At 42.0% G+C, this 21637-nt stretch overlaps 1 protein-coding gene across 2 annotated transcripts in view; it reads right to left on the bottom strand.

Moving 5' to 3' along the window:
- ACP7 (acid phosphatase 7, tartrate resistant (putative)) overlaps nt 1–21637 on the bottom strand; it is a 110433-nt gene that overhangs the window by 23130 nt on the left and 65666 nt on the right. For both annotated transcript variants that reach the window (XM_068131035.2, XM_068131033.2), the window contains exons 11-13: nt 10836–10903; nt 2387–2458; nt 2119–2256 (exon numbers count right to left, since the gene is read on the bottom strand). In XM_068131035.2, coding sequence (XP_067987136.2) covers nt 2119–2256; nt 2387–2458; nt 10836–10903 — 278 coding nt within the window. The remainder of the gene's footprint in view (nt 1–2118; nt 2257–2386; nt 2459–10835; nt 10904–21637) is intronic.

Here is a 21637-nt window from a genome sequence, read left to right as displayed (position 1 = left end):
CAGCTTGGTGAGAAGGCAACAACTGTTGGCGCAATTATTAGAAAATGGAAGAAGTTCAAGATGACAGTCAATCTCCCTCGGTCTGGGGCTCCATGCAAGATCTCACCTCGTGGAGCCTCAATGATCATGAGAAAGGTGAGGGATCAGCCCAGAACTACACGGCAGGACCTGGTCAATGACCTGAAGAGAGCTGGGACCACAGTATCAAAGAAAACCATAAGTAACACACTACGCCGTCATGGATTAAAATCCTGCAGCGCACGCAAGGTCCCTCTGCTCAAGCCAGCGCATGTCCAGGCCCGTCTGAAGTTTGCCAATGACCATCTGGATGATCCAGAGGAGGAATGGGAGAAGGTCATGTGGTCTGATGAGACCAAAATAGAGCTTTTTGGTTTAAACTCCACTCGCCGTGTTTGGAGGAAGAATAAGGATGAGTACAACCCCAAGAACACCATCCCAACCGTGAAGCATGGAGGTGGAAACATCATTCTTTGGGGATGCTTTTCTGCAAAGGGGACAGGACGACTGCACCGTATTGAGGGGAGGATGGATGGGGCCATGTATCGCGAGATCTTGGCCAACAATCTCCTTCCCTCAATAAGAGCATTGAAGATGGGGCGTGGCTGGGTCTTCCAGCATGACAACGACCCGAAACACACAGCCAGGGCAACTAAGGAGTGGCTCCGTACGAAGCATCTCAAGGTCCTGGAGTGGCCTAGCCAGTCTCCAGACCTGAACCCAATAGAAAATCTTTGGAGGGAGCTGAAAGTCTGTGTTGCGCAGCGACAGCCCCGAAACCTGAAGGATCTGGTGAAGATCTGTATGGAGGAGTGGGCCAAAATCCCTGCTGCAGTGTGTGCAAACCTGGTTAAGAACTACAGGAAACGTCTGATCTCTGTAATTGCAAACAAAGGTTTCTGTACCAAATATTAAGTTCTGTTTTTCTGATGTATCAAATACTTATTTCATGCAATAAAATGCAAATTAATTACTTAAAAATCATACAATGTGATTTTCAGGATTTTTGTTTTAGATTCCGTCTTCCACAGTTGAAGTGTACCTATGATAAAAATTACAGACCTTGTCGTGCTTTGTAAGTGGGAAAACCTGCAAAATCGGCAGTGTATCAAATACTTGTTCTCCCCACTGTATACATAGAATATATAGAAGATAATGTAAAAAAAAAAAAAAAAGGCAATTTCACTTACATTTTCGGATTCAGCGTTCAATTCTATATAAGTGAGTGTATTTTGAGGCATGTGTGACTTCAAATAAAATTGTAAGCCAGGAAAACGTGCGTTTCATTCCTTAGGAATACAACATGTAAAACTGGCCCAAACGTCAAAACAAAACTCGCTCATTTTAAGTCGTACAAGCTAATGCGACCACTCATTCTTCTGGGAAGAATCCCGTGCACATGCTTGTCACACTTATAACTCACCTAAGTCTTTATAAGTTCATCAAATACTGACACCGCGATTGACATTCGCTGAGGTAAATAAATGTTGATATATCTTCTGAGGTTAAACAAAAAACAGTTTTAAAGCATCATACGTATCAAACGATACATTTTATGAAACGGCGAAACCTAATACACACTTTGGTGGTTTTAAAATGACAGAATATGCCTTTATTAGAAAGAAAAAAAAAGAACCTTCAAGACGACGCTGCTAACAAAATACACCGCTCTAACGCATAACCACGAGTTTAAATTACATTTACAACAAATATGAAAACTATTTTCATATCACAATGTTAAATATAGAATATATAGAAGATAATGTTTAAAAAAAATGAGCCCCATCTTCCAATGGTAAAAAAATCCTTCAAAAAATTCCTGGATCCGGAATAATATCCTAAGCTTCACCAAAAACTAATCATCATCCCACCAACTTTCATCCAAATCCGTTCAGAACTTTTCCAGATATCTTGTTCACAAACACACGAACACACACACACACACACACACACACACACACACACACACACACACACACACACACACACGGACGGACACGAGCGAATGCATTACTCCCTGGCGGGAGTAATAAATGTAGAAAAGAGAATAGTATATGCTAATGAGGAAATCATGCTGCAGGACAAGAGAAGGCAGTGTACCTTGTCATCTGAGACCTGTTCCAAGTAAATGTGTGTGCTGTTGAAGACTTTCATTCGTGTGTAGCCATAATCAGGGCTCCGAAAAGCACTCCAGGCCGCTGCCTTGGGAACGAAATGGCCGTGACGCTCCGAGCAGCCCTAACATGGCCAACGAGGGCAGTTGAGATCACAATGGAAGGTCACAGGTAACAGGGCTATGCTCCATTAAATCAACTGACACAATAACAAATGTTTTATGATAAACAAACACAGGTAATCAATGACTCACTGCAGAACCCGTTGTGATGTGCACAGGAGCCTTGGGATCAGTATAAGGGGAATCCAAACTACCATTGTACACCTGGCATGGCAAGGAGACACACCAGGAAAATACTTTTGTTTGTTCAGTTTTGTCAATACAATGGAAGTAGAAAAAAGGAGAACATATGTACATATAAGCTATGGCAAACATGGATTCTGTGTCTGCACCGCAACTCATTTTATACTCCACATCACAATCCCACCATTTGAACGTTTATGCACTGACCACTACCGGTTATTTTTTTGTTTTGTTTTCTTGGATTTTTTTTGTATACAAGATCGAGGCTCCTGTAAGAGCTAACATCAATCACAAAAACAACAAAAAAACAAACGGACACACAAAAACATACAATAAAGGGAGCGGGAGACAAGATGGGGAGAGAGAGGGAAGCACACAAGTACAACAACAGAGAACAGGGACATCGGGAGATCTGTGGTGGGAGAGGGAGGGGGCTTGGGAAGGGGGGGGGGGGTGGGAGAGGTATAAAACACATGGCCACTGCTACGACTTCCAGGAAAGAAGTCGGTATTTCAAAAAAGTGGATCTGGGGTGAATTTCCTGCATTTTCCTGCAAATCTCCTGCATTTCCAATTCCTGCGCGATTCCCCCCACCCCCCACCCCCCTCCCATTGTGGCGATATGTGAACGAAGCTTCGCACCTCTCCCCACATTGTTGACTACGTATAAAGTTAAACATTTAATCGTGACGATGGAAACGTCCGACCCGAATTCTTCATAAATCTCGGCAATTTCCTGTCTGTGTCATCTTGGGATATCATCTTGTAAGATATATCGAGGCGTGAAAAGCCGCGATTATTTAATATATGTCGGCAATTTCCCCGATTCCCGTATGTGCGTTTATTTTTTCAGTTATTGCTGAAACCGAGTCCAACGCCATCGATAAAAATGAAATCAGATGGTGAATTCGAGATAAAATCGTGAGTGTGACTCAATGAATGAGCTTTATTTTACAGGCCTTTGAAAATGCATTTCGTTCTATAAACGGAAACTTTCATTGGATTTTATTCCAGTTTTTTTTCAACCAAGTCTAAAACTATGCTAGCGACTGTGAAAAATGAAATGATGTATCGAATTAGAGTTGAAATAAAACTGTGAGAGAGGGCAAGACACCACGGGCCTAACAAAACAGGCCTCGAAGCTATGCGAGTAAATAAAATGGTGGATATTTGTTTTTGAAGCCTCTACCAGAATTGGGTGGAGCTACTCTCTCAACGGAGTAAGCCACACCCCCGGACAGACAGACAGACAGAATCACCGACGGAGAATATAATATAGATCCTTGTTTTTTGTTTTAGCCTAATTTTTAGACCGTCCCCTGCACAGCATGTGTGTGTGTATGTGTATATGTGTATGTGGAAGTGTATGTATGTGTGTATATGTGTGTGTATATGTGTGTGTGTGTGTGTGTGTGTGTGTGTGTGTGTGTGTGTGTGTGTGTATGTGTGTACGTTATACGTGTACGTGTATGTATATGTGTATATGTGTCTATGTGAGAGAGAGAGAGTGTGTGTGTGTGTGTGTGTGTGTGTGTGTGTGTGTGTGTGTGTGTGTGTGTGTGTGTGTGTGTGTGTGTGTGTGTGTGTGTGTGTATGTCCAGGCCATAACTATTTTACCATTTGATTTTTGGCATCTTTTTACGGTGTAGCCCTTAGGGCAAAGCCATCTAGAACAGCGTTTGTCCGTCTGTATGTCCTCTCAAACGTATACCAACAGATCTGAGGATCTGGTCACATGACAGGGTGATATGATTCCATCTGATGTCATTACGGACGATACGGCGGCTGACTCACACACCGCCATTTTAATTCCAATTTCGTTCAGGTCGAACATATCGTCAAACCTGTCATATATCACAATCACCATGCTCTACCTTTACATTTTTCATTCAGTGTGAAACACAAACAAACCGATTGTTGAAATGACCATCAAATATCGAAAGCATGGACGTTACGGATCTTCCAACAATACGGTACGTATCGGCCTTAGGCTTCATGCCTCACCTTCAGACCGCTTCAGACAAATTAAGCCCAGGTTTCTTAACACAGCAGTGCATCGTTTCAGTAGTATCGTTTTCATAATAATAACAATAATAATAATAATAATTAATATAGTAAATATATCCATTACACTTTAATCCCAATGTCGTGAATGGAAAGTTAATGAATTGAAGCGGTGTATGGTTCATGAATCAAGGATAAGCTGTGTAACCATGGCAGTAACGAATTAGCCTCCGTTTTTTTTATAGTAATATCATTTTCGTAATAATGATAATGTAACGTTAATATTATGATAAATGTAATCGTAACACTAATCCCTTCGGAGTGACTGCAAAGTTACTAAAGGTTCAAATATATCTTCTATACAGATAGTTCCCGACCTACAACGGGGTTATGTTCCGTCATGTCCGTCGGATGTCAGTTCCGTCGGAAGTCGGACCCCCTTTTGTGGACCTGTATTTTTCAGGTAGTATTTGGGTCATAGCTCCAAAGTACGTGTACTATCATAGTATCATGTGGTTGTCTTATGACGTTAATTACATGGGACATGTATTTCAAGTTAGTATTATGTCTTGAATTACATGTACCTATTATTGGCTTGAATTACATGTACCTATTAATATACGTATACAAGTACGTATTCATGGATTATTTGGGACATTTTTCACGTCCGTTTTCCATCATGAGTTTGGAATGGAATATGAGATTTAGGCCAACGGCAAGGCACTAGGACCTATAGGGTCATTCAGCGCCGATATGACTTTATTATGTACCATGTATTGATATGTATTCAAGTACGTATCCGGGCATGGTTTTGCTTCTTGGTGGATGTACGTTCGCTCAGGCATCCTCTTCCAATAAAGTCCAGTTTCGTCGACGTTGAAGATTTGTTCTGGTAGGTATCCTTTTTCAACAATCAACTTGTCGAATACCTCCCGGAACCTTGCAGCTGCACGTGCAGCTTCGCCGCTTACTCTCAAGTTATGCAGGTTATTTCGTCTCTTAAAACGACTAAACCAGCCTTTGCTGCGGTAAACGTTTCTGTGTAGTCGGTGCCAGCCCGCACCTTCAAAACGTCGAAGAGACGCTTAGCCTTAGCCTGTATCGTCATCAAGCTAAGAGGCACACATTTTTGCAGCTGGTCTTCCATCCACGTCATCAGCATCTTCTCCATTTCTGCAATAGGTCGTTTTCTCTTCTTGGTGATGATAGTAGCGCCCATGGGCGCCGCTTCCCTCACAGATTCTCGGATGCGAGTCTTGTCCTTGATGATGGTAGACACCGTTGAGTGGGAGAAGCCAAGGTCACGTGAGATGGCGGTAACGCTTTTACCGTTCTCATGCTGCACAATCATTTTGAGCTTAACTTCAAGATTGATCGCCTTCCTCTTCTTCTTATCGGCACCAGCAATGGGTAGACTTGCTAGACATGATGCTTGCAGTAGGGTATAAACAGCAAAGAACAAGTAGGGCAGTAGTAGTAGAGTAATCGTTGGTTTGGCTGAGTTATGGAGCGTAAAGGATGTTGCTAGTGTGAAACACAAAGAGCTACTAACTGAGATGCTGCCTCGTGTGGGAGAAGCTGCCTGAAGAGCGATGATGTCATAGCGTCTCGAGCCACCATGCTTTCTCACTCGCTTCTTCTTCTTTCCTTTTAGTTTTTTTTTTAACGTATTTTAAAAAAATTCCGTCGTCGTACATCCGGGTCGTCGTAAATCGCGTACGTCGTAGGTCGGGAATTATCTGTATATTAAAGTGGCGGCAGTATTGTGTCACGCTACGTCATTACGTCTATCTTCAACTAAAGTATCAAACAAGCCTGGACACGCCGCTGTTAGACTTTCGGTCTTGTTTTTGTTTGTCATTTGAGTTTTGAGTCAATTTTCAACAAAGCTTTATTATGAGAATATGGAGAAGGCAAAATAATAATTTTAGCCAAAGGTCAAAGGTCAGTATCACATAAAATTATCAATTTTCATCTAATCGACCTGAAATTTTAAGAATTTGCATATTGCGTCACAGAATTAGTTCACCAATTAAAAACTAGAAACTGATTCTTTTTTAGATCTAAAGCTGAAAGGGCAAGGCTGCACAAAGTCATCAATTTTTATTTTGTTTTGTTTTTTTTAAACAGTTTTCATTAGTTTGAACAGGCAGACAAAGAAGAGGACAAAGTCTGAATACAAACGTATGCGGACGGGCTTTTCATTTTCAGATGCTTTCTAGTTTGACATGTTTACCAGCTACAACCAATATTACTATTAGCAAAACAACGAATTCTTAAATTATAAAAAGAAATCGAGTACTTTATGGATCATGTCTCCCTGGTGATACACATACATAAACATTGTCTTAATATAAATACTGTTCTTACCTTAATGGCTAAAGTAGGTACAATCGTTTTTCCCTTGGGTTAGCGTAAACGTCCACAATGTCCTCTGGAATCAACTTCACACTTAAATCGCCTTCTATGTGAAGAAGAGTCAGTGAAGAAAATCTTCCTTCACCCGTGGTTGAGCACAAACAGTTTCTAATCCGTCTCATTGCAGAAAAGCTTCGTTCCGAAGTGGCTTCATTTGTGAAAATCCTTCATTTGTGAAAAATCACAAATTTCACAAGTTGTTAATCTGATTTGAAAAAGGATGCAGCCAATCACGTCACTCTATGCAAATACCGTGATATCTGCTGTGGCTGGGGGAAGAAATCCACGCACTTGGGTTCCTCTTCACTTTGCTACTCACGTTTAAATACGGGATGTTTTTATCTTAATTGTAAACTACTGAAAAAAATTAAGGTGGGGGCATTGCTTCCCCTGTCCCCCTCCCCCTCAAACTCCGCCAGTGCCCCAAATCCACCTTTTTCAAATCCCGACTTCTTTCCTCGTAGTGTAGTAGTGTCCACTTGTTTTATACTGTGCACTCTCCCTTCCACAGATCTATCGATGTCCCTGTTCTCTACTGTTGTGTTTGTGTGCTTCCCTCTCTCTCCCCCTCTTGTCTCCCGCTCCCTTTAATATACGTTGTATGTGTCTGTTTATGTTTTTGTGTTTTATGTGTTGACTCTTAAACGAGCCTCGACTTTGCATACAAATAAAAAAGAAAAGTTTTATGCGTGGCCAGAAGCGTCGAGAGCCAGCCCTGGACCCAAGGCAAACAACCTGGGGGCTGGGTCCCCCATTTCCTCCCTTTTTCTCTTTTATAACTTTTTCAGGAACTTTCTTTAATGAAAAAAAAAAAACTTATTAAAAACAAATGGTCACTTTTATCTAGCCATATCATCTATCTATAATTCCAGTAATCTCTGTCTGTCTGTCTGTACGTTTGTTTGTTTGTCTGTGACCGCTGTTTCTCGGCAACCACGGGTCCGATATACTTTTAACTTGCCAGGTATATTGCTGGGGACCCGAGGATGTGCCTTTTCAAGGTTTCATATTAATCGGACAATTACTTACCGAGCTATGTCCAAAAAACGATTCAACCAATCAGAGAGCAGCGAACGATCGCGTGTGCCGAACGTGGCGGGCACACTCTGCCTCGGATGGCACATTTGAGAGCGTATTCATTTATTTCACGTTTGCAAACTATGTTGGCGTTAAACTATGTTTTACAACTAATAAAAACGAATTTGCGATTCATTCGCTTTCCTGCGCGTTTGTGCACGCGATGGCGATTTCTTTACCAAACTCCGGAAGCCGTTCGCTTTGGACCAAACCATTGCATGTAAATAGAGGGGGGGGGATTGTCACCACTCGCAAGCCGTTCGCTTTGGACCAAACCATTTCATGTAAATAGAGGGGGGGGATATAATTTTAGATATAGATATAGTACGGGCATGCCCTAGTCTATCTATAATTCCAGTAATCTCTGTACGTTTGTACGTTTGTACGTTTGTTTGTCTGTGACCGCTGTTTCTCGACAACCACGGGTCCGATATACTTTTAACTTGCCAGGTATATTGCTGGGGACCCGAGGATGTGCCTTTTCAAGGTTTCATATTAATCGGACAATTACTTACCGAGCTATGTCCAAAAAACGATTCAACCAATCAGAGAGCAGCGAACTATCGCGTGTGCCGAACGTGGCGGACACACTCTGCCTCGGATGGCACATTTGAGAGCGTATTCATTTATTTCACGTTTGCAAACTATGTTGCCGTTAAACTATGTTTTAAAACTAATAAAAACGAATTTGCGATTCATTCGCTTTCCTGCGCGTTTGTGCACGCGATGGCGATTTCTTTACCAAACTCCGGAAGCCGTTCGCTTTGGACCAAACCATTTCATGTAAATAGAGGGGGGGGATTGTCACCGTACTCGCAAGCCGTTCGCTTTGGACCAAACCATTTCATGTAAATAGAGGGGGGGGGATATAATTTTAGATATATATATAGTACGGGCATGCCCTAGTCGAAGATAAAGGAGATAGCGGGACGTTTGGACCGATTAAGTCAATTCGCACCCTCGACTGTTGAACACTATTTCTCCATAAAATTGGCAAATAAATACATAAGAAGATGGTTAATAATTTTCTTTGGACAAAGAGGATACAAACCAATTTTTTTGTAATGCACATTTCTGGTTAATAACCATTTTCTGTAAAGTTTGAAATTGTACCATTAACAGCGGTAAATGTTGTTTCGTTTCCGGCAAGAAAGCCGGCAAGGAAAGCAAACACTTGCCGAACAACAAAGGCTCAACTTCCTCCTCCAGCACAAAAGTCAAAAACCCAAGAGAGCGATTCTTCTTTCAACGGTCCTTTTTCCCGAGAACTTTCTCGCTCTGACATCATACTGGCCAATCACCAAGCCCCATCAAATCAACCCATGGTCGTTCTCAACCAATGACGAACTTCGGGGTGTGGCCTGCCGGCTTTGCTTGGAGTGAGCGTGCATTAAGGCGTGGCTTACTTGCCAACCGGCAATGTTCGGGTACTGTCGACGGTTCCGGTGGTTGTTGTTTAAACGGAGGTTTTTATGGCCGGCCTTGTTGTAGTTGTAAAAATGTAGGGAAAAGCCACAGGGGACAATCACACACTGGGGAAAACTAACCGTAATCCCTATCTAGTTAACACATAGTCAGGTTCACTATGTCAATAAATTATATTTCGTTCAAAATCATGGTAGATTAGCAAACCTATACATTTTTGGAAAGGTTATAGCATAAGGAAACTAAAAATCAATGTTTACATTTGGAGAGATACCTGTATGGCGGCCATTTTGGATTTTCAAAATGGCCACTGTAAAATACATATTTTGTTCTATTTCTGCCTCTAATTACCCTAAAAACTTTTTAAAATATACTAAACCTATATTTTCAGGGACAAGGAATCCAATGAAAGTATCAAATTAGTGCTATGGGGAATGGTAAGACACGAATCAAAGGTTTTGAATTGCAAAATACTGTCTTTATATTCGCGATAAGTTGCATAATCAAATACATGTTATCATTTTGTACAGGCAGTTAATAACATCAAAATGTGTCACAATAATTCATATCACCAAACATACACAGGCAGTCAGCAAAATCATATATACACATGCAGTCAGTATAACTTCACATCTACACAGGCAGTCAATGACAAAATATACACAGGCAGTCAATGGCATCAAACATACACGATTACAGAATATGCCATTTTGAGTTCGTCATCACTGTCCTGTGTGTCGTATCCGACAATATAGTCCGCATCGTTTTCACAGTCCGTTCCACACAAGCAAAGGTCGGTCAAATTGATTGGCAAATCGAATTGGTCGAATGGTCGATCGAATCGAATTCGATGAATCGAATCGAATCGAATCGATCGAATTGGTCGAATGGTCGATCGAAATGATTGGTCGAATGGTCGATTGGTCGAATTGGTCGAATGGAATTGGTCGATTGGTCGAATTGGTCGAATTGGTCGAATCGAATTGGTCGGAATTGGCAAATGTAAACATTGATTTTCAGATTTTCCATGTAATAACGTTTCCAAAAATGTATAGGTTTGCTAATCTATCATGATTTTGAACGAAAACACATAGTGAACCTGACTAACAGCTTCACCCCCTGTGTGAAGACACATGAACAATGTTAAACTCCAGTTTCCGTACCTAAATATATTGAGAAGTCTCCGACGCATCCCACGGTCCATCCTATGCCTATACGATCCTACCTTTACTATGGCATTCCATTATCTACCCCCACAAACATAACAATATATATATACATATATATACATACACACATACACACACACACACACAAACACACACACACACACACACACACACACACACACACACAACAGCAGATAGAGAGGGGAGAAGTTACGACCAAAAAAAAAAAAAAAAAAATCTGAACTTACATTCCTGAAATAAATAATCTTAGAATAAACCAACAATGTTTCAATTCCTATAACATACCTGCTGGTCATAGACAGGCCATAGCCGTTCATAGACGTGTTCATGTGCCCAAATCTCTAAATCCACACCTGGGAAATATAAAACAAAAGATGCACATGGTCAATGAAACTGCATGTACCTAATGCTCATAGCAGGCTCTTTTATAAGGTGGTGTCTACGGTGTTTGTATACATCATTAACACTATCAAGGAGAACCTGGAGATCCCACTTATGCCCTGCTATATTCACCAAATCCAAAGTCACCTGAGCTGCCTCCATGCTCATGCTGAATGCCAAATGGGCTTAGATACACTGGCGGGCCATTAATTACATGATCTGTTAAATGCAGAGCCAGGTGAGCGAGCAGAGCACATTGTGCCCCACTTATAGGACTGAAAAAAACCAGCGGATGCAAAATGTGTAGTGAGAGATACCAAGTAATGTCGAGTGCCACATAATTTGTGGCTCAACGACCCGATGGCAGAATGGGGATGGGCTTGGTTGATTGCCCCCATGGTAACATAGGTGGGGGGCAGGATTGATCGCCCTATGGCAGCATTGGTGGTAGGGGCAGACACACAATCGACTGCAAAATGGTAGCGTGGGAGGGTGTGGAATTGACCACCGTACATCCGTACAGCATTGCAGGCAGGGAATGGGTGGGGAAGAGGGGGAGGGCAGGATCGAGTGTCCTACAGCAACTTGGTGGGGGGTAGAGGCAAGTGTCATCGACTGTCCTAGGTAACAGTGGAGAGGAGAGTGCACCACCAACCAACTACTGTATGTCAACGTGGAGGCACACACCTTCTAGAACTGTTTTATCCAGTTCAGTTGAATATTCAGCAATTTCAATGTCCATTGCCTCTGCCACCGAAGGTGGATTGGCGCTTGTGTTTTCACCTCTCTGTTTTTTTTTGTTTGTTTGTTTTTTTGTTTTTAATGTAGCTCTGTTTGTCTGTCTGTCTGTCTGTATGCGTTTGTTTGACTGTGAGCAGGATATCTCAAAAAGTTGTGGACAGATTCAGATTAAATTTGGTGGACATGTTGGATGTGTGACAAGGACAATTTGCTTAGATTGTGGTGAAGATCCGGATCCGGATACGAGAATTTTTTTTTATTTTTCAAGTAATTCTTCACCATTGGGCGATGGAGCCAAATTTATACATTGAATGACATTTCAAAAAGTTGTGGACGAGTTATGACAAATAGGTGGATGAGTTGGTTAGGTGACAGGAACAAGCTGATTTGGTTTTGGTTCTTCAAGTCTGGATCCAGATCCGACCTATCAGTGGGATACAAAACACACTGTTCAGCCAGGTGGAGGTATGCTGTGCTCTACGGAGTGCCATTGTAGTTAGTCCGTTCCCTGTGCAGCAGGAGACGGGGTTTTGTAATCGTGTGTGTGTGTGTGTGTGTGTGTGTGTGTGTGTGTGTGTGTGTGTGTGTGTGTGTGTGTGTGTGTGTGTGGTAACTTTTTTACCATTTGAGCTATTGCCATCAAATTTTCACCATAGCTTTATCTATCTATAATTCCAGTAATCTCTGTCTGTCTGTACGTTTGTCTGTGACCGCTGTTTCTCGACAACCACGGGGTCCGATATACTTTTAACTTGCCAGGTATATTGCTGGGGACCCGAGGATGTGCCTTTTCAAGGTTTCATATTAATCGGACAATTACTTACCGAGCTATGTCCAAAAAACGATTCAACCAATCAGAGAGCAGCGAACGATCGCGTGTGCCGAACGTGGCGGACACACTCTGCCTCGGATGGCACATTTGAGAGCGTATTCATTTATTTCACGTTTGCAAACTATGTTGGCGTTAAACTATGTTTTACAACTAATAAAAACGAATTTGCGATTCATTCGCTTTCCTGCGCGTTTGTGCACGCGATGGCGATTTCTTTACCAAACTCCGGAAGCCGTTCGCTTTGGACCAAACCATTGCATGTAAATAGAGGGGGGGGATTGTCACCACTCGCAAGCCGTTCGCTTTGGACCAAACCATTTCATGTAAATAGAGGGGGGGGATATAATTTTAGATATAGATATAGTACGGGCATGCCCTAGTCTATCTATAATTCCAGTAATCTCTGTCTGTACGTTTGTCTGTGACCGCTGTTTCTCGACAACCACGGGTCCGATATACTTTTAACTTGCCAGGTATATTGCTGGGGACCCGAGGATGTGCCTTTTCAAGGTTTCATATTAATCGGACAATTACTTACCGAGCTATGTCCAAAAAACGATTCAACCAATCAGAGAGCAGCGAACGATCGCGTGTGCCGAACGTGGCGGGCACACTCTGCCTCGGATGGCACATTTGAGAGCGTATTCATTTATTTCACGTTTGCAAACTATGTTGGCGTTAAACTATGTTTTACAACTAATAAAAACGAATTTGCGATTCATTCGCTTTCCTGCGCGTTTGTGCACGCGATGGCGATTTCTTTACCAAACTCCGGAAGCCGTTCGCTTTGGACCAAACCATTGCATGTAAATAGAGGGGGGGGATTGTCACCACTCGCAAGCCGTTCGCTTTGGACCAAACCATTTCATGTAAATAGAGGGGGGGGATATAATTTTAGATATAGATATAGTACGGGCATGCCCTAGTTATGATAATACAAGAAGGAAAATTAATAATTATGTCAAAAGATCAAATGGTCAAAGGTCAGCGTCATATAAAATTATCAATTTCCATCCAATTGACCTGAAATTTAAATTTACCATTTGAGTTTTGTCATCAAATTTTCAACAAAGGTTTATTATGAGTATATGGAGAAGGTAAGTTAATAATTTGGTCAAAAGGTCAAAGGTCAGTGTCACATAAAATCGCCAATTTTCACCCGATTGACCTGAAATTTAAAGAATTTACATATCGGGTCACTGAATTGGTTCACTAATCAAAAGGTAGGAGTCGATTGTTTTGTTTTTTAGATCAAAAGGTCAAAGGTCAAGGTTGCATAAAATCAACAATTTTCACCCGATTGACCTGAAATTTAAAGAATTTACATATCGGGTCACTGAATTGGTTCACTAATCAAAAGGTAGGAGTCGATTGTTTTGTCTCAAGATCAAAAGGTCAAGGTTGCATAAAATCGTCAATTTTCATCCAAATTACCTGGAATTTTAAGAATTTGCATATTGGGTCACATAATTGGTTCACCAATCAAAAGCTAGAACCTGATTATTTTTTAGATCAAAAGCTCAAATGTCAAGGCTGCAGAAAATCATAAATTTTCATTAAGTTTTTTTTTTTAACTGTTTTTGTCATTTGAGCATACTATTACGGATTCGGCACTTATTATTATTATTGCTGTTATTCGTATTATTGTGGGTTCTAAGTATTATGGGTATTGTTGTTCAAGGGAAATGGTTATTGTGGTTAAAAGGTTAAAAGCGCTCATGGTAAAAATGAGACAGGAAATCGGATCGTGACCCAGAAGAGAAAGAGAGCGAAGAAAAAGAAGTCGTGGGGAGTGAAAGGCGTTCTAAAAAAGCTCCGGACCTAGCCTGGTCGAGCGTACATGGCGAGTGAACTTTGAGTCCTTGAAAGGAATCTCGGGCCATCGGTGATATCACGGTAGTTGGGGAAAAGCCTGCGAAGCCAGGTACAAGGGTGAAATTCCGGAGAATCTTCGCCTCAAGGCCGCGACTCGAGTGAGAGCCGTCCGCCATTTCGTCCCGCGCGCTACCTTTATTGAGAAAAGGTTTTTGTCGTGTCGGTTGGGCTTATACTCCGAGGGTTTGCCGAGGACGGCTGTGCAATACAGCGGCATCTGAACATTTACCTGTGGTTCGCTGATTGAACGGCAAATGTGTACGCGCGCGTCTTTGGAGATTTCCCTTTCTACCATGAGTGCTGGGTGTTTGACCACGTGACTTCTGTGTCGCTTCGACCGTCTACGCCTCGGTTGCTCTTGATCGGACATTGTTCCAACGATCGCCGGAGCGCATCAACTTCGCCTTGGAGCAAGTGGTTTGGGAGAAACGTGGATCCCATCCCCCACAGGTTAACGCAACCAGAAGTGGGAGGGAACACACCCCTCCACCCTGCCTAAATAATTTACAAGTATTTGCATTTCACTATCAAACAATGTTTCGTGACAGACGCCATACTGAGCCGATTATCACAGCCACAATGAAAAACAAGTTTGCTGAGCAAATGGCAAATAAGCATTGATGGGAATTAGTTTTACCAAACAATGGAATTTGTAATTAACTTTTTTGAATGCTAATTTACTTCAGACAACCTGGTGCCAGTCAGACAACCTACTGCCAGATGTATCATTGTTTGCCTTGAAAACAATATCTTTCAAATTACTATCTTTCTCCAACCTCCCCCCCCCCCCCCCCCCCTCTCCAACAACCTCCAGCCCTCTCCCTTCCAGAGATCTCCCGATGTCCCTGCTCTCCACTGTTGTGTTTGTGTGTTTCCCTCTCTCTGCCCCTCTTGTCTCCCGCTCCCTTCATTTTATGTTTTGTGTGTCTGTTTGTCTTTTTTTGTGTTTAATGCGTTAGCTCTTACACGAGCCTCGACTTTGTATACAAAAAAAAAAGGAAAAAAAAAAGAAGAATTGAGAAGGGTTCGGTTCCATTTCCTGGGAGTGCCGTGAGTTTGGGGTTACGTGACTAGATAAGGTGGTACCATCTTAAGATTTGATTGTAGGGTTGATTGCCCCATTGTTGTATGGTTTTTTTGTGTGCTTTTAATATAATATTTGTTCATTGACAACCAAGGGTGTGGTTTCCTTATTGATTTGGTTTGTTTCCTTTGATGGTTTCATGGATGGTTTCATTAGGGATTGATTACGACACGGAATAACATATATATCTTTCTGTCGGGGTTCCTCTCGGGGTTCGGAGGTTACCGAGACCAGGAGATTGCAGAGGACCCCGTAACAGAAATTGGGGGCTCGTCCAATTGACTCGTGGGCTTGAAATTGGGTCTGCATCCGGGATCTAAAAATCCCCTAAATTTAGTCCGGGAAAGAATTCCCTAACATTCCCAGAATTCCCAAATTTGGAAATTGTTCCAACATTCCCAAATTTTTCCAAAAACAAAACAAAATTTTTTTTTTCTTGTGTGAAGGTTAACTGGTGTTAACAATAGTCATCATGGAGTTTGACGCAGAGAGGTTTGCAGTGACCCCTAGTGAAGCACAGTTCAGAGCGTTAGTAAAATCAGACCTCTTGAAATTGGCCAAACATTTTAGCTTGGAGGTCCGAACTAATATGGGGAAGGCAGAGATGCAGACAGTGGTGATACAATCTATGGTGGGATTAGGAACATGGGAAGAGGTAGCCTGGGATTGGTTACCAGAAGAGCAAGAAAATGTGGAGCTCCGGAAACTGGAGATGCAATTACAGAGCCAGGAAAGGGAAAGAGCAGAGGAAAGGAAAGCAGAAGAGAGAAGAGAAGGGAAACAAGCAGAGGAAAGGAGAGTGGAACGAGAACTCCAGGAAAGGTTAAAAGTACAGGAAAGAGAACTCCAGGAAAGGTTAGAAGAGAAAAAAAAACAGAGGAAAGGAGAGTAGAAAGAGAACTCCAGGAAAGGTTAGAAGAGAAAAAAGCAGAGGAAGGGAGAACTGCAAGAGAACTCGAAGCAGAGGAGAGAAAAGCCGAAAGGGAGTTAAAGGATCGCGATTTGGCGCTTCAGCAGGAACTTAAAGTCAAGGAGCTGGAATTAATGAGAGAACGGGGAGAGGTACCACCCATGCCGACTGGTTCGACACCTAGTCAGAACACCTGGGATGTTGGCAGACATGTGAGGTTGGTTCCACCCTTCAATGAAAAGGAGGTAGCCAATTTTTTTTCACACTTTGAGAAGGTGGCTCAACTGCTAAACTGGCCTGAGGGGTCCTGGACCATATTAGTGCAAATTGTTCTGGTGGGTAAAGCTCAAGATATTTATTCGGCTTTACCGATTGACGAATATGCAGATTATGAGGTATAGAAGAAAAACATTCTCAAAGCCTATGAATTGGTCCCGGAAGCTTACCGACAAAAATTCCGGAATGCCAGGAAGAGGGAGAGTGAGACCCATGTGGAGTTTGCCAGAATGAAAGAAACCATGTTTGATAGGTGGTGTGATTCAAAAGGGGTTGGGAAAGACTTCGAACTATTGCGACAATTGATCCTGGTGGAGGAATTCCAGCAGTGTGTCCACGAGGACATTAAAGTACATCTGGAAGAAAGGAAAGTACCAAAGTTGTATGAGGCAGCAACCATGGCAGATGACTATGCCTTAACACACAGGATGGGGTTCCACAAACCGAACTTCTCGCCTAGACCTAGCCAGGGGAGCTATGGTACATCAGGGGCGGAGAACGAAAATTCATGGGGGCGGCCTCGAGATGACTATGAGGACCACTCTGATGCCACGACTTCTAGAAATCAGAAGACAACAGTTCCAAGGCAGACGTATCCTCCAGGGGGCTCGAGGCAGACCACGAGGTTCTCCTCTGGGCCTACTTGCGCTTTTTGCCATAAACCTGGACACTTGATGTCACAGTGTTACACCATGAAAAGGGAAAATCAGGAGCGGAGTTTGACTAGTACAACTCCAAATGCAATGACCATTGTGAGAAATCGCACTCAAAAGGGTTACCAACCATTTATTTCAGAGGGGTTTGTGTCACTGGATGGAGCCTCGACTAACCGGAGACCTGTGAGGCTATTGAGGGACACAGGAGCACATCAATCTTTAATACTTGAAGGCATCTTGCCAGTCAGAGGAGACGGCAACTGGTGATAGTGTTCGTTTACAGGGGATTGGTGGCTGTGTTGGAGCTCCTTAATGCCATCCATTTGGAGTCTGATTTGGTGTCAGGACCAGTCACTGTCGGTTTACAGGCCACGCTTCCCGTAGAGGGAGTATCTGTTGTTATCGGGAATGATTTGGCCGGTGGTCAAGTTTATGGTAACCCGGTGGTTGTTAAAAAGCCCAGTAGGGAAAATAACACCACACCAGTTAGGGATGGCGACAAATTTAGCAAGTTATTTGTAGGTAGACTGAACTTCAAAACAAAGGAAGATGTTCTGGAGTCTGCCTTCAGCAAATATGGACCGCTTTTGGAAGTGCTGCTGATAAAAGACAGGGAGACACGAAAGTCAAGAGGGTTTGGCTTTGTCACGTTTGAAAACTCAAAGGATGCGAGAGAGGCAGAAAAGGATCTGAATAGCAAGGAGTTGGAGGGTCGGACCATAACACTAGGGAAGGCATTTCATAGGTGTCGTGGGATCTACAGAAGAGGACCACAGAGTCGTAGTTTTGGTGGTGGCCGCAATCGATATTATCATGGAGGCTCCCAGAGTTACGGCAGCCCCCGAAGGAAGGATTATCCGAGCAGTGGCCGAGAAGGAGACCGCTATTCATGTGACTACCGTGACAAGTGGTCCAACCGTGATTGTTAGGAAAGTTAGAAAGAGTTGAAGCACTGAATGCTGCAGAGCAGCCGAGCCAAGATTCCGACACGGATTAACCGTGAACGCCACGTTCCTAAAGGCGTCCATGTAGTGAACTTCCCTACATGGATTAACCGTGAACACCACGTTCCTGAAGGCGTCCATGAAGTGAACTTCCCAACACGGATTAACCGTGAACTCCACGTTCCTAAAGGCGTCCATGTAGTGAATACTTCCAGGCCTCACCACCCAACCACCATGGAACCTGGCTTTCAGCTCGGCCTCCTGGGAAAAGTGCTGTAGATTTGCTTGACTTTGGGTTTTTGAGTACTACCCCTTAACCTTCATTCAAAAGAAACGAAAAGTAAAATCAGAGGGTGATGAGATGGAGTTTGGCTTTGCAGGAGTCCAACGGGGAAATTGAACATGTAAAGGGCAGGGACAATGTCGTGGCTGACGCTTTGTCCAGAGTCAATTAACCTTGGAAATCTCTGTGGGTTGTAAAATTTTGTTGCTTTATTTTTGAGATGTTGATAATTGATGCTCATGGGAATTGGTGATTTGGGGTTGTGAGTTTATTTTTGTTTGTTTAAAGAGTTTGCCAGCAAAGAAAGTTTTCGCTGTGTTCAAACTTTCTTTCTTGAGGGGGGGAAGTGTTACGGATTCGGCACTTAATATTATTATTGCTGTTATTAGTATTATTGTGGGTTCTAAGTATTATGGGTATTGTTGTTCAAGGGAAATGGTTATTGTGGTTAACAGGTTAAAAGCGCTCATGGTAAAAATGAGACAGGAAATCGGATCGTGACCCGGAAGAGAAAGAGAGCGAAGAAGAAGAAGTCGTGGGGAGTGAAAGGCGTTCTAAAAAAGCTCCGGACCTAGCCTGGTCGAGCGTACATGGCGAGTGAACTTTGGGTCCTTGAAAGGAATCTCGGGCCATCGGTGTTATCGCGGGAGTTGGGGAAAAGCCTGCGAAGCCAGGTACAAGGGTGAAATTCCAGAGAATCTTCACCTCAAGGCCGCGGCTCGAGTGAGAGCCGTCCGCCATTTCGTCCCGCGCGCTACCTTTATTGAGAAAAGGTTTTTGTCATGTCGGTTGGGCTTATCCTCCGGTGGTTTGCCGGGGACGGCTGTGCAATACAGCGGCGTCTGAAGATTGACCTGCGGTTCGCTGATTGAACGGCAAATGTGTACACGCGCGTCTTTGGAGATTTCCCTTTCTACCACGAGTGCTGGGTGTTGGACCACGTGACTTCTGTGTCGCTTCGACCGTCTACGCCTCGGTTGCTCTTGATCGGACATTGTTCCAACGATCGCCGGAGCGCATCAACTTCGCCTTGGAGGGTTATAGAGACATTGAGGAGGGCTCGGTTCCATTTCCTGGGAGTGCCGTGAGTTTGGGGTTACGTGACTAGATAAGGTGGTACCATCTTAAGATTTGATTGTAGGGTTGATTGCCCCATTGTTGTATGGTTCTTTTTGTGTGCTTTTAATATAATATTTGTTCATTGACAACCAAAGGTGTGGTTTCCTTATTGATTTGGATTGTTTCCTTTGATGATTTCATGGATGGTTTCATTAGGGATTGATTGCGACACGGAATAACATATATATCTTTCTGCCGGGGTTCCTCTCGGGGTTCAGAGGTTACCGAGACCAGGAGATTGCAGAGGACCACGTAACAATACGGAAGAAGACGTCTGAATACAAACGGACGCGGACGAACTTTCTAGTTGTTCTTTGTCTTTACATGATTGATCTTTAATAGAGCTATCACAACTTATTATTGGTTTGAGCAAATCTCAACCATATTCAATCATGCAGGATCTCATTGAGTGGAAGTAAGAGTGTTTCGAGAATGTTGTGGAAGCGTAAAATTTATATATGAATCGAGTGATTTATATGAGGCACAACCTGTTAAAATCATGTGTTTAGAACCTACTCACCTCGTGTGCAAGTTTTTTTTATAACTTCCATCAAGGAGTTAAAATTTGTCTCCAGTAGGTGAATTAATCGCTGGCATCCTGACCAAATTTATTTGCTAGGGAAAGTATAAACAGAGGCAATGTTAGACCACCTCTTGTCATAGTTTTGTAGAAAACCACAGAATGGTAAATCTTTTTTTTATAGTTTTAATAAGGTACTCTAATTATTTCTTTATGACTAAGCGTGATATATGGTGCTTTGAAATATAGTATTAGTATTAGATCGGGTCTTCCCAAATGATAAATAATTCTGTACAATATCGAATAATGATTCAGGAAAATCTCGTTGCGTTATGTTTTTAATACACTCAAATATAATATAAAATGTTTTTGTACTGAGTTCAATGTAGGTTGTAGAAAGATATTAATTTGAAAGATATTGTTTTCAAGGCAAACAATGATACATCTGGCAGTAGGTTGTCTGACTGGCACCAGGTTGTCTGAAGTAAATTAGCATTCAAAAAAGTTAATTACAAATCCATTGTTTGGTAGAACTAATTCCCATCAATGCTTATTTGCCATTTGCTCGGCAAACTTGTTTTTCATTGTGGCTGTGATAATCGGCTCAGTATGGCGTCTGTAACGAAACATTGTTTGATAGTGAAATGCAAATACTTGTAAATTATTTAGACAGGGTGGAGGGGTGTGTTCCCTCCCATTTCTAGTTGCGTTAACCTGTGGGGGATGGGATCCACGTTTCTCCCAAACCACTCGCTCTCATACAAGTTAATCTTTTTGCTTCAGCAGGGGAGCTATCTCTGGCTTTTTGAGTTAAAAACTGTCAGGAGTTCCCAGAAAGTCTCTTTCCAAAAGCAATAATTTAAACACTCTGAATCAAATAAATCCAAATGAATGAGTTGAGAATAAATGAAAGCTTATAGTTTATTAGGGTTTTGATCAAAAGTTAGTCTGCATTCAAGAAAGAAGGTGTAGAGAAATTCTAAAAGCCGATCCCAAATAACGACCACGGGTATGCAATTCTTTTTTGTAACGGTATATATACAAGTTTATACTTTTTCTTATACTACACAATATATCCATATGTTCTAATATATATATATATATACAATTATACATATTATATATATATATATATATATATATATATATATATATATATATATATATATATATATATATATATATATATATATATATATATATATATATATATATTCATTATAATGATCTTTTGACTTATGAGGGAAAAGATGAGCTTGCAGTTTGACAAAGAATGTGGTTGTCATAGGTACCGAGTATTTCCCTGAGGCAACAAGCTCCGCATGCAACAATTGGTCTTCTGAGTTTTAAAATCTTGACAAAACTACATATGGTTTCTCAAATATGACAAATTGGGAAATGAATACCTATAAATTAAATAAGGACTTTCTTATTTAATTGCATGCCTGTTTTTTTTTTTTTGTTTT

This window comes from Myxine glutinosa, chromosome 11, assembly GCF_964187855.1.
Source record: "Myxine glutinosa chromosome 11, kmMyxGlut1.1, whole genome shotgun sequence".
NCBI classification, from domain to species: domain Eukaryota; kingdom Metazoa; phylum Chordata; class Myxini; order Myxiniformes; family Myxinidae; genus Myxine; species Myxine glutinosa.
Note: the sequence above shows the minus strand (reverse complement) of the source record. Positions and strands in the feature narration are given on the sequence as shown.